The 13,871-nt window shown below is 45.0% G+C and overlaps 1 protein-coding gene and 1 non-coding gene across 2 annotated transcripts in view; one reads left to right on the top strand and one right to left on the bottom strand.

Annotated features, from left to right (window-relative positions):
- LOC126263366 (tubulin polyglutamylase complex subunit 2) overlaps positions 1 to 13,871 on the bottom strand; it is a 103,407-nt gene that overhangs the window by 22,597 nt on the left and 66,939 nt on the right. The window contains exon 5 of the mRNA XM_049960458.1: positions 2,954 to 3,100. Coding sequence (XP_049816415.1) covers positions 2,954 to 3,100 — 147 coding nt within the window. The remainder of the gene's footprint in view (positions 1 to 2,953; positions 3,101 to 13,871) is intronic.
- Positions 10,502 to 10,574, top strand: Trnaa-agc (transfer RNA alanine (anticodon AGC)). The gene has a single exon. It is a non-coding gene; the product is annotated as a tRNA-Ala (tRNA).

Consider the following 13,871-nt stretch of genomic DNA (forward strand, 5'->3'; position numbering starts at 1 on the left):
GTGTGATGTCTTTAGGTTAGTTAGGTTTAATTAGTTCTAAGTTCTAGGCGACTGATGACGTCAGAAGTTAAGTCGCATAGTGCTCAGAGCCATTTGAACCATTTTTTTGCAGACAAGCACAACGAAAAGAGCGTTACACATTACATTCGCACAAGCAAGCACGCATGACCGCTACACCCAGCAGCTTCGACCGGAACTCACGTGTGCATGAAATGTGCTTGCTTGTGCAAATGTGTGTTTGCCGAAGAAGGCGTTGGCTGAAAGCTGTAGTGTGTAACATTTTTGTTGTGCCTGTCTGCAACTCAACGGGTCATCTTTCGGTGAGTGTCAATATATACTATTCCTAAAACTGTTGATATCCCGTTCTGGAGTTTCCATTGTTTGAAATTAATTGAATATTTGAGGTAGAGAAAGTTTAAAATGTGCTCCATTTGGAAGAGAGTGTTTAACTGGTCTCACGTTCTACAATTGTAAATATTATACCATCTAATTTTTAGCATTTTCATGTATTTCAAAAGATTTTGTTCTCTTCTTTTCAGTACTGTGCATTGTCCTCGCTTCATTTTCATAAAAGGTTAGACTCCAGACAAATACCTTCAGAAAAGTTTTCCTAACATTTGAATTTATATGTCGTTTTAACAAATTGCTCTTACGTAGAAACATTTTTCTTCATACTGCCAGTCTGCATTTTATATCCTCTCCACATCGGCCATCGTTAGTTATTTTGCTGCAAACAGCGACAGTCATCTACTGCTTTTTGTGTCTCATTTCCTAATCTAACTCCCTCAGCATCGTCTGATTCAGTTCGATTACTTTCCGTCACTCCTGTTTTACTTTTGTTAATTTTCTTCTTATAATATCTTTTGAAATCACTATTCATTCCAGACAAATGCTCTTTCAATCCTGTCGCCCAGAAAGAGCCTCAGTCCATCATCTTTGTTTTATCTCTCAACTTGGCTAAGATTTGAATATCAAGTAATGTTTTTATATACTATGAAAGCTACCGGTAACTATGACCCAGGAAAGATCCTTTTTAGGCTTCCGTATCTCAACTGGTAAGAACAGAACCCTTATAGGATCACTTTGTTGTCCGTCTGTCTGTATGTCCGACTGTTAAAAAATCCTTTTTTCTCAGAAACGGGTAGACTAACCAAGTAGAAATTAATTTATGCCATACACTAACTCATTCATCAAAACCTATAGCGTAGTTTCCATTGGTCTAGAATCATGTAAATTGGCAAGAAGCAAGGTTCCACAGTAAAAGTAAAGGGAAAAGTCCGAAAGTTATTGATTTGTAATTATATCAGACGAAAAAAATTTGTCATTTGTTAGCTTACTGTCTTACCGTCTGTCTTTTAATTGCCCTTTCTTCAGAAACGGTTTAACGTATCAAGTTGAAATTTATGTCTTTGGCCGCTTTCCGGTGTAAAACATTTAAGCATCTAAGTCAGTGCAGTTAAAGGATTCAGCATTTATGTCATACATTTAGATGATGGCAAACTCACTGAGTAAATCTACAGGGCTCTTCTCGTTGACGTAGACTCACGAAATTTGGCAACAACCAAAGTTCCGCAGTACAAGCAAAGGAAAAAAAAGTCCGAAAATGTTTGTTTTTAGTTACACCAGATGAAAAAACATTTTTTTTTATTTTTTACATGACTATCTGTACGTCTGTTGCCAGCCCGTTTCTCAGGAATAGGTTGACGTGTCAAGTCCCTCAGCAGCGTAAAAAATATAAAAGTGTAAATATATTAACTCAGTTGAAAGATACTCCCCCCCTTCCATCCTGTTTTCTCCCCACCTACCCTCTCCCTACCTCCTTTCTCCCCCCCACCCCAAGTCCTTTTGTATTCCCCTCCTCTGCCTTTCCCACTCCCTATCGCATCTGCCCAGCAACCCCCCCCCCTCCTCTTATGGGTCCTCGTCCTCCATCGGCTCCTTTCCCTCCCTTTCCCCCCTTCGTTTTTCCTCTCCTTTCCCCCTTTTTATTTACCCATCATCTGTCCAGGTTCCCCTCACCTGCCCTCGGCTATGGTATGTCATATTTGCACAACATTTTAGTGCAGTGTTCAAGTGAATGTTCAGTGTTTCGTCTTTCCACAGTGTTGCGAACAAAAATCATGCTGTCGCTGGGTGTGAATTTTATGTCTCTTGCGAACAGAAACCAGACTGTCGCCGTGTTTCTTAATTGTCTGCCCATTATTTTACCTGTCTGCTTCATATGTATTTTATTAGCATCATCATCCCTTTGTTTCTATGTTTTAAGTTCCACGATTTTTTCCGCTCTGTTACCATTTAAGTCTCCGATTTTGTCGCCTGTTTTTATTATTTATTATCTTCCTCTTTTTAAAACAAATTCTGTAGGCTGAAGAGCGGCATACTAAGCTGCTGCCAGCCCGCCACCTTCGGTGGGAATCGAAACTCAATAAAGAAAAGAAAAAAATTGAAAGATACGGTCATATATTTCACATAATTATTTCAATATGTTGCCAGGATCGATGTTGGTAAAACACTCGCCGAAATTCTCGGATCCCGGGATGGGTGAACTATCTGTGTGCATAATTGACTTTGTACGAACCCTCGGTGTGCGAGTCTACATCGTGCTATACGATTTTTTTTTTTAGTTTAGGAGACATCTGTAGGGAATTAAAAAAATTTTCATTTTACTCAGCCAGACTGAGGTACGTAAAGGATGCACTATCTAAGTAAACTATTTTGTTAGTTTTGCAGTGATTCCATTTACAGTCCAGGGTTTACAATGAATCGTACTACAAGGTGGAGCGGTGTAGACACTAGGAGTTTTCGTTTATTGAAGCTGTTGCAGTACAGAAACTTTGGCGGGGAGCCAGGCAGCAGGCTTCAGGCAGCAGGCTTCAGGCTCTCAGGAGGCGTGCGGCTCGCCGCGCTCCCTGTCCCTGTCGCGGTCGCGGTCGCGGTCGCGCTCCCTGCCGGCCCTGGCCGCGGCGCGGCCGGCGCCGGACTGGGCGGGCGCCTTCAGCACGGCGGGGTCCAGGTGGTTGAGCGGCGCCTCGCTCCAGTCCACCGGCGCCGGCGACGCCGCCTGCTGCACCAGGTGCGGCGCCACCAGCACCATCATTTGCTGCCGGCACAACCAACACACACGATCTCTCGGTGACGCCGATCTCCTCAAGGGGGTGCTCAGAGCTAACTGAACCCATTCACCCATTCAGCGGCCAATTAATACGGAGAGTATCCGAAAGAACTACCCGACAGTAACTATTACGTTATTTGAAATATTTGCGTGAACAACGTACTGTTGGAAATACCAAACTCTCGAGTTTCACATAGTTCCCGGCAGGTAGTAGCAGTGTGCCCCCACATTAGTTCTAGTAAAAACGGTGTCAGGACAACTGAAAGCTATATATGAAGAACAGATACCACTGATGACCGTCAGCTTCTCTAGAATAAATGATAATTAATTGAAACCCTCAGCTGCCGACAGAGAAGCTGCACTGTCATCAATGGTATTTGTTCTTTCGATAACAGTTACTATCTTCATATGTAGTTAAAGGCTACCCAGCCATTGACCTTCGTCGGTGTGAATGTGCACAGGTTGCCCGAACTCTTACGGGAATCGTCACCTTAGTGTGCGCGAGTAATGAGTGGATGGGCAAATACGTATTAGGTGCATTACGTATGTAGATTGTGGACAGTTGGTAATGTGGGTCTCATGCGAAGTCGCGCTATTCATCTGTGTCTTCGGTGGCTCAAGCCGGCACGGTAGCTCAGCGTCTTTGGTCAGAGGGTTAGCTGCCTTCTGTAATAAAAGAAAACCTGAGTTAATAGGTCAACGACGAACTGAAACGCGTGTCTTGCGACGTCCGCCCCGAGCAGCTGCAACGACCGAAAACGAACAAAATGAGATTTAAAAAAAATGGATAGAGCGTCTGCCATGTAAGCAGGAGATCCCGATTCCCGGTCGGGGCACACATTTTCAGCTGTCCTTATCGCGGTATATCAAAAGCACCCGTTGGCAGCGGAGGGTTTCAATTAATTATCACAACTGAAAGCGTTTTGTGTTCTACGTTTTGCACAGTGCGGGTCAGTAACAACTGTCCGGCGTGACTTTCGTACTAGGTATGGTGTGGATCCTCCTATAGCACAGAGCATTAGACGATGGCATGAACGGTTCTGACAAACATGTTGCGTGTGCAAAAGCAAACCGCCGGGCCGTCCCCGAGAGTTTGACACAGACGTCGAACTCGTCCGCCATAGTTTCGCAAAGAGTTCGCAGAAACCCGTTTGCCGTGCAGCTCGACGACTCAGCATGCCCCCGATGTCCGTCTGGTGTATGATGCGTCGACGTTTGCACATGAAACCATACTGCAAACTCTTCGTGAAGGTGACAAACAACAACGTGTGGAGTTCTGTAATTTCGTTCTTGGCAAAATGGAGGATGACAGTTTTCCGCCACGTTTAGTGTTTAGTGACTTTTTTTCCTTTATTGTTATTTCATGCCTCAGATGAGGCGGGCCGGCAGCCGGCCTACATACGGCGCTCTTCGGGCAATAGATACAACATATAAACGTAGAAGACAGAGAAACATAAAAAGCATGGTAATACATGATGAACATTACATAATATATTAGAAGTCGTTCGACGGAAGGCACTGTACACAAAGGGTGTCACCAGTTGAACAGACGAAGACATCCAGTTGGAGACGCGAACATAGGAGAACACCGATGAAAACACTGTAGCACAGAACGGAGAAACACTGACACACGGAAACACTGGTGACGATCATTGGCGAAGCGCTCACAAACACACTGATGAAGAGGGGGGGGGGGGCTGCCTCTAGGTGGAAGGGAGAGGTAGGAGGGCGGGAAGGAGAGGGGTGGAGCCAGTGGGAGAAAGAAGGGAGAGTGGGGGGAGGGTAGGGGTTGGAAGCCTGGGGAGGGGGTGGAAGCGGGAGACATGGGAGAGAGGAGGGTGGGGGAAACGAAGGTGAGGAGGGAGAGCGGGAGCCTGGGGGAAAAGGGGGGGAATGGGAGGGGAGAGTCAGAGCTGGAAGGGGGGGTAGATGGACGGAATAAGGACTTCATCAGGGAGGGGGAGTTGGCATAAGCCACCCTGGCAAGGGTATGGAGGGTGTGAAGATGGAGAGCAGGTGGGATGCAAGAATACAGATGCAGCAGCAGGCTGGGATGGGCGAGGGTGGGAGAGACAAGCAGGTGTGAGGGATCGACCTTGCGGGAGGTGTAAAGTATCCATATCCATTCGACGAAAAGGAGAAGGTGCGGGAAGGGAATCAAGTTGTATAGGATCTACGTGGGGGATGGGAGACAGATGTGATAGGCGAGGCGAAGCACGTGGTGTTCAAGGATTTGGAGTGACTTATAGTAGGTGGGAGGGTGTTAAGTGACAAGGCAACATTTCATCTATTTGGAGAGGTAAACCGTCGTAATGTGAGAATATGGGCATGGAACTACCACATGAGGTTGTACAACATCAGAGGGACACTCCAAACTTTAATGTGTTTTTTGCTGTTTCACACAAAAAGGTGCATGGTCCATTTTTTTGCCGAGTACACTGTTACAGGAAGCACATATCTCGATATGCTTGATACATTTCTTTTCCCATAGTTGGACACTGATTCGAACGACTTCATTTACCAACAGGATGGGGCACTGCCACATTGGCATCTGGAAGTGCGGGAATTTTTAAATCAAAGGATTACTGAAAGATGGATTGGTCGCACTGGACCAAATGATTCAGCCTTACATTACCTGACTGTATGTTATTATTTCTTGTGGGGGTTTATTAAAGGCTCTGTTTATGTGCCTCCGTTACCAACTTTAGTTTTACTCGATGATTTCCCGTCTATTACTATGAACTGTGACCTTTCTGACAGGAAATCACGAATCCAGTCGCACAACTGAGGCGATGTTCCACAGGCACGCAATTTGGTTAGAAGACGCTTGTGGGGAACGGTGTCGAAAGCCTTCTGGAAATCTAAAAATATGGAATCAATTTGACTTCTCCTGTCGATAGAACTCATTACTCCATGAGTATAAAGAGCTAGCTGTGTTTCGCAAGAATAATATTTTCTGAATCCGTGCTGACTGCGTGTCAATAAATCGTTTTCTTCGAGGTACTTCATAGTGCTCGACTACAGTATATGTTCCAAAACCCTACTGCAAATAGACGTGAGTGAGTTGGACCTGTAATTCAACTGTTTACTCCTACTTTTTGGGTATTGGTGTGACTTGAGCGATTTTCCAGTCTTTAGGTACGGATCTTTCTGTGAGCGAGCGGTTGTATACAATTGCTAAATATGGAGCTATTGTATCAGCATACTCTGAGAGGAAGCTGACTGGTATACAATCTGGACCAGAAGTCTTGCCTTTATTAAGTGATATAAGCTGCTTTGCGACACCGACGATATCTACTTCTATGTATCTCATCTTGGCAGTTATTCTTGAGTGGAATTCAGGAATATGTATTTCGTCTTCTTTGGTGAAGGTATTTCGGAAAACCGTGTTTAATATCTCTGCTTTAGTAGCACTGTCATCAGTGACTTCACCGTTGTTATCGCGCAGTGAAGGTACTGATTGCGTCTTGCCACTGGTGTGCTTTATGTATGACCAGAATCTCTTTGGATTTTCTTCCAGATTTCGAGACAGAGTTTCTTTATGGAAATTATTAAAAGCATCTCGCATTGAAGTACGCGCTATGTTTCGAACTTCTGTAAATCTTAGCCAGTCTTGGAGATTTTGCGTTCTTTTAAATTTGGCATGCTTTTCTCGCTGCTTCTGCAACAGTGATCTGACCTATTTTGTGTACCATAGAGTATCAGTACCATCACAATTAATTTAATTGGTATATGTCTCTCAATTGCTGTCGATACTCTCTCTTCGAAACCATACCACAACTTTTCTACGCCTTACATGATCAGATCAGAAAGAGTGAAGACTGTCTCTTAAAAAATCGTCAAGAGCATTTTTATCAGCTTTTTTTTAAAAAGATATACTTTGCGTTTCTTTTTGACGGTTGTAGGTGTTAGGCATTCAGCCTAGCAGCAACTGCCTTGTGATCGCTAATCCCTGTATTCGTCACGATACGCATTATTTGTTGCTAAGAGGTCAAGTATGCTTACGCAACCATTTACGCTTCGAGTGGGCTCATGAACTAATTGTTCAAAATAATTTTCTGAGAAAGCATTCAGTACAATTTCGGATGACGTTTTATTCCTGCAGCTGGCTTTAAACGAATAATTTTTCCAGCATATCGAGGGTAGATTGAAGTCACCACCGACTATAGCTGTATGAGTGGGGTACCTATTTGAAATGAGACTCAAGTTTTCTTTGAACTGTTCAGTGACGATATCTTTTGAGTCGTGGGGAGGGGGGGGGGGGAGTTCGTAAAACGATCCAATTAATAGTTTAGTCAGATTGTCTAGTATAGCCTCTACCCATACTATTTGGCAGGAACTATCTACTTCAATTTCACTACAAGGCAAACTACTTCTGACAGCTACTGACTTCCACCACCAACTGTATTTAATCTATCCTTTCTGAACACTGTTAGATCGTTTGAAAAAATTTCGTCTGAACTTATTTCCGGCTTTAGCCAGCTTTCTGTACCTGTAACTATTTGAACTTCCGTGCTTTCTATTAGGGATTGGAACTCTGGTTCTTTCGCAACACAGCTACGACAATTAACAACTACAATAGCGATCGTTTCTGCAACTAACTTACTGTGGTTTTACCTGTCCCCTTTTAGACGGACGCCCATTCTGTGGTTCCCTGAGACCCTCTAACCTAAAAAAGAAACCGCCCAGTCCCTTCCACACAGTCCCCGCTACCCGTGTAGCCGCTTCCTGTGTGTGGTGGACTCCTGACCTACTGAGCGGAACCCGGAAACCCACCACCCTGTGGCGCAAGTCAAGGAATCTGCAGCCTATACAGTCACAGAACCACCTGAGTCTCTGATTCAGACCCTTCACTCGGCTCCGCACCAAAGGACCACATTCGGTTCTATCGACGATCTGCAGATGGTGAGCTCCACCTTAATCTCGCAAGCAAGACTGAAAGTCTTTACCATTTCCGCTAGCAGCCCGAAACCAGAGAGAATCTCCTCTGATCCAAAGCGACATACGTCATTGGTACCGACATGAGCCACCACCTGCAGTTGACTGCACCCTGTACTCTTCGTGGCATCCGGAAGCACCCTTTCCACATCCGGAATGACTCCCCCCGGAATGCATACGGAGTGCACACTGGCTTCCTTCCCCTCCTTGGCAGCCATGTTCCTAAGGGGCCCCATTACGCGCCTAACGTTGTAGCTCCCAACTACCAGCAGACCCCACACTCTGTGAATACCAAGACCTTTCAGGCCAAGAAGCTTCCTCTGGAAGAGGGTGGACGACCGCATCCGGCTCAGAGACATCGTCAGCCACAGATAACACCCGAAACCTGTTCGTCAAACGAACCGGGGAGGCCCTACAATCGGCCCCTCGGAAAGTTTTTCGCTGTCTGCCAGAATTTGGAATTACCTCCCACTCGACCACGGGTGAGGGGTCAACTCACAGCAGTGGACCTATCGGGGAACAAGGCGATGTGGAAGCAAGACGGGCCCCAAAATACGGTCGCCAGTTGTCCTGGCCCACTCATTCCAGTTGCACCGATGCTGATGAATTGCTGTCACCATTCCGTCGGGGTTCTACATACTATCCTACAGATGACTGTTATGAAAGTTGAAGATACCACTCCGCGTCAAGGAGCCGTCATCCGTGAATAGGATGGATGACACAAATCCCGGAATCGTGGTTGCCTGGTGAAGAAACGAGTGACAAAACTGCTCCCGATGTCGAAAGTCTGTCACTAGTAAGCCCTGCACATGCTACGATTGACACGCATAGTAACAATTCTCATGGAGAATGTTCCACACGGTCGTCTGGCTTACCCCGTACTGGCGGGCCAGTTGCCTGGTACTGACACGGCGGTCGCCGTCCGCAGTGTTAATTACAGTTTCCTCCAGGTCCGGTGTCCGAACATATTGGGAACGTCCTTCGTGATTTCCTGCTTCATGAAACGCCCTTGTCTCAGATAACTACGAAACACTGTTGCAAACATTGAATGCTGTGGTTGTAGTCTGCGGGGATATGTCTCCTGATACAACCTTGCTGCCCGCGCTGGTTGCCATTTTGCCTTTCCGTAAGTAAACACCATGTCGGTAAGCTCCCGATTCGAATACGGAACCATTGTGTAAAACGCTGTATCACGTCCACTACCAGGTGAATCAGCAAGAGAAGTAAATCGGATACAACATTACCAATTACTACGACGGAAGAGGGTGCTAGGTACAGCGCTTATTAGACCACAGTTCCTGTAACAAAGTGTGATTGAATAAATGGTCTCTAGCATGAAAACCATGAGTTTCCGGACGTAATTTCATTAGACCATTTTTCTTCCGTATCCTCTCATCGATCAAACCCTAGAGTTTTGCACACGGTGGAAAAAATCGCCCTCTATAAACTCCACTTTATCATCATTCAGTATTTCGTTGCATCGAAATGTTTTGGGTACTACGCCATAATGTGCAGGTGGTCGCATTATTTTGTCCAGTCTATTATGATAGTCATTGCTTGCTTTACTCGTATGTGGTACTAAGCAGCGTATCAGTTTGTCGAAACACCATACGTCGTTAAAGACGCAGCAAATTTACATACAGCTGGCAACATTTAGAGGTGTGTTACCCAATGGATACACACTCGTCGCGACGAGTCATTGTGCCACTACATCGGCTGACCTGCGGCTTCCTTCCTAGACTCGGTACAGAAACCATGCGATCACACAAGATTCTATACAGAATGAAACTAGCGACCGCTAAACCTGTAACTGAGCTGTGGCGTCACGAATTGAAATAAGCAATCAACACAAATAAAAGATGGGAGATTTTGCTCAGAATATCTTAGAATTTAGATGTATTTCAAGGGATTCAAGCGCCTGACGTTGCTGACGTTCTGTTAGCCATTTTCAGTTTCGGTACTCAATTATAACAAAGTGGCATGTAATCACTCTCCTCTGAGGGCAGTATTTGTACATTATTTATAGTACATTACATAATAAAGCATAAGTTGAAAGATTTACGCTTAATCGAATCAGTGACAAGCAGATTATTTGCAGATAATCGTCAGACGTCAAATTCACGTAGATTGTTGACAAAATTAGCTTCGTATGTTGCTTCTTTTCGAAGATACTGAGCATGACAGTATTGTAGAGTGAACTACCGGAAACATTCCTCAGATTTAATGAACCAAGTCTCTATCTTGACTCTTATCACAGGATGGGAGAAGCCAGCTGAGCTGCTGCTACGAAGAGTGCACCACTCGCTCATTGGCCGACGCAACCACAGTCAGAAAGCTGAACGGCAGCAGCTGGCCGCGGAGTGCGCGAGTGGACTCGACTGCGTACAAACTGGAGCAGTGAAAGTTCAAGCTGAGCACTGCTCTGTTCGTTAGACAGCTCATGCAGCAGCCGGGGGCGTAGCTCAGATGGTAGAGCGCTCGCTTAGCATGTGAGAGGTACCGGGATCGATACCCGGCGCCTCCAGGCACATATTTTGCTATATCTTTGAAGAATCATCCCGGAAATATCTGTACATATGGTGTAAAGTAATTCATGTTTAGCGCAGAAGAGTACGTCGGAACTTCCTGTTCTGATCGTAGTACGTTTAGAATCCTTTAACTATGAAATATTTCGGCCACTTAGTGTGTTCTCCGGAATCTCAAAAGGTTCTACATTTTTTTCAGTCTGCTACTACCAAATAAAAAGGAATTTGTTACTATCTCAGTTTTTCTAATCCTGTGGTTCAGATAAAAAATCCGCCTGCCTCTCGCATTTCTAATTAAAACTTTCGGACTAAAGATATCTTTATTGGGCTAAGAATACTGTTGAATAAGTAGACTATGCCATCTGAAGCAAGGACTACAACGTAATTAGATTTAAGGGAAGTTATGACATAGATCAATTTTTTTACGGTACACATTTCAATGTAACGCCAACGGCCTCGCCGCAGTGGTAACACCGATTCTCGGAAGATCACCAAAGTTAAGCGCTGTCTGTTTTGGGTAGCACTTCAATGGGTCACCCTCTGCGTCTGCCGAGTGCTGCTGGCAAGTGGGGTGCACTCAGCCCTTGTGAGACCAATTAGGAGCTACTTGGTTGAGAAGTAGCGAGACCTGTTACGAAAACTGACAACGGCCGGGATAGCAGTGTGCTGACCATATGCGCTTCGTATCAGCATCCTGTGACGCCTAAGGTCTGAGGACGACATGGCGGCTGGTCGGTACCGATGGGCCTTCAAGGCCTTTTCGGGAGGTGTTTGTTTTTATTTCAATGTAATTCCGATAAATACGGCCGACGTCCGGGTGTCATACATATGTCGGCGTTTTTGAACCAAAACTGTAATTCCGATAAATACGTCCGACGTCCGGGTGTCATACATATATGTCGGCGTTTTTGAACCAAAATAGCAGACAACATATCGAACACTGTGGAGAAGAAAGCCAACGAATACCCTAGCAAACTGGCCGTCCCCCGAATAAAATGGTATGTATGTATGAATGTATTAAACCGAGGGCCTGGAAACGACGGAGAGGCTTCGTCCCGCCATAGCCCTCAGTGGTTCACAACCCCACAACAGCCCACAGCAGTCCACCCACCCCACCGCCGCCCCACACCGAACCCAGAGTTATTGTGCGGTTCGGGCACGAATGAACCTCTCCGGGATCGTCTCATACCAGACGATTGTAGCCCAAACGTTTCCGTGGTAGAATAGTTATGGTGCACGCGTACGGTGTTTGCACAGCAATCGCCGACACAGTGTAACGGAGGCGGAGTGAGGGGAACCAGCCCGCATTCACCGAAGTAGATGGAAAACTGCCTTAAAAACCATTCACAGGCTGGCCGGCACACCGGACCTCGACACTAATCAGCCGTGCGGATTCGTGCAGGGGACCGGAATAAAATGGTACTCATGGAGTTTCTTACATATAACGGTACCAAGAAAATATTTTATTGACAATGTCAAAATATCTATCATGTCGAAGACTTGTTACCAACAAGAGTAGAACGTAGGACTGTCATAATGACGTTTACATTTACGTTCTGCAAGCCCTGTATTTCTTACCACTGTTTCGCTCTTCCTCCCGATTCCATTCGAGGAGAGAACAAGGGCAACTGAATATTTGTATGCCTCCATGAGCGCCATTATTTCTCTTACCTACTCCTTACAGTCATTACGTAAAAATAAAAACTATGCAGGTAGAAAAATTGTTTTACAATTACAATCTATTTGCAATATTGGTTATTTACAATGACACCATTTTGCAATAAGTACATCTTGTATATGGAGCAAGTATTACGTTGTTTTAGCAGAAATTATGTAAGACTTGTAGTGGCTGAAACGGTGACTTATAACGCTAGCAGAAAGTATTTGAGTCCCTTCAATCTGTATTTTTTTAAATATAACCTAGTGAGGATCCCGCACCACTCAAGTAATTCTCAAAAAATGGTTTCACGAATAGCGCCTTCCATTCACTTTCCTCAGAATCCATTGCGTATCGCATTGCTTCATAGGATTACTACTATTTAATCAACGTGATTCAGTACAGCAACAGGTTTAATATTACCTATATTTCTGTTCGCCTGTATAATCTAGAGTTTATCAACTTTTAAGGAAAGGTTCCGATCGTTGCACCAACATTTCCTCTTGGTTATTCGCCACTTCACTTCTTTGTCTGTTTTTATTCAGTACTCAACACTTACCCTTTTCTGCGAACTTTGAACGTAACAGCATAGACAGCAACACAATCATATAGTTGTCATTTGTGGTCCTGGAGTGCAACCTGACTCCATTCTCACCGTCAACTATCATTCAGACAACTTATTGATCTCTTCAGTCAGTTTATTCTAGTAAATCACACACTTAAAAGAAACACTGTATCACTACATCCCTTGTGTCAGCTGAAAATATGGTATGGTGTCGAACACCTCTGGGAATCTATACTGGCGAAATACACTTGTTTAACCTTGTCCACAACTTGTGAGATCTCATATACGAAAAGAATGTTTTCTCACAGTCCTCATAAACGGAAGTAACCTTGCTGTGCCAGCCAGAATGATATGGGTGTGAAATCAACCTATAGAAACGCAACATCAAGGAATCTGCACGCCATTACCATTTAGGGCTATAAATTTTTAATTTGGTACTACTGGCATTAATTGACACCACTTTTTCTGTGGACAAGATGCACGAAAGAGTTTCTCAAGTAGAGAGAACCTATTCTGTGTCCGTTCGGTCTACATAGCATGGAAACGCTGTTGTCAGTTTACGAGACCGGAGCCGCAACTTCTCAATCAAGTAGCTCCTCAGTTTGCCTCACAAGGGCTGAGTGCACGCCGCTTGCCAACAGCGCTCGGCAGACCGGAAAAGTGGTAGCCCAGTCCGACAGCCCTTAACTTCGGTGATCTGACGGGAACCAGAGCCTATTCTGTGTCAGGTGCGGTCTACATGGTACAGAAACACAGTGCTGTGCAACCAGAAACACCATGCACTGCTGAGACTCAGGGCCATACGACCGCGGGAATGCTCAGTTAACAGGATAAAAACTTATACGTCGTGATGGCTAGCTATTTGCGCGATTCCTGCTTTTCGCAAGGCAGTCATAAACGCTACCTCGTAAATCCTTCAAGACGTCAGCCGTAAAATCATCATCCTCCCACGGGACAAATACCACGTTTACCTGGACTCAAGGACGAGCGCCAATATTTGCTACATTCCTCACATTCTTACTGTGGTGTCACCGCTAGACACCACACTTGCTAGGTGGTAGCTTAAATCGGCCG

The sequence above is a fragment of the Schistocerca nitens genome, chromosome 6, assembly GCF_023898315.1.
Source record: "Schistocerca nitens isolate TAMUIC-IGC-003100 chromosome 6, iqSchNite1.1, whole genome shotgun sequence".
Lineage (NCBI taxonomy): Eukaryota > Metazoa > Arthropoda > Insecta > Orthoptera > Acrididae > Schistocerca > Schistocerca nitens.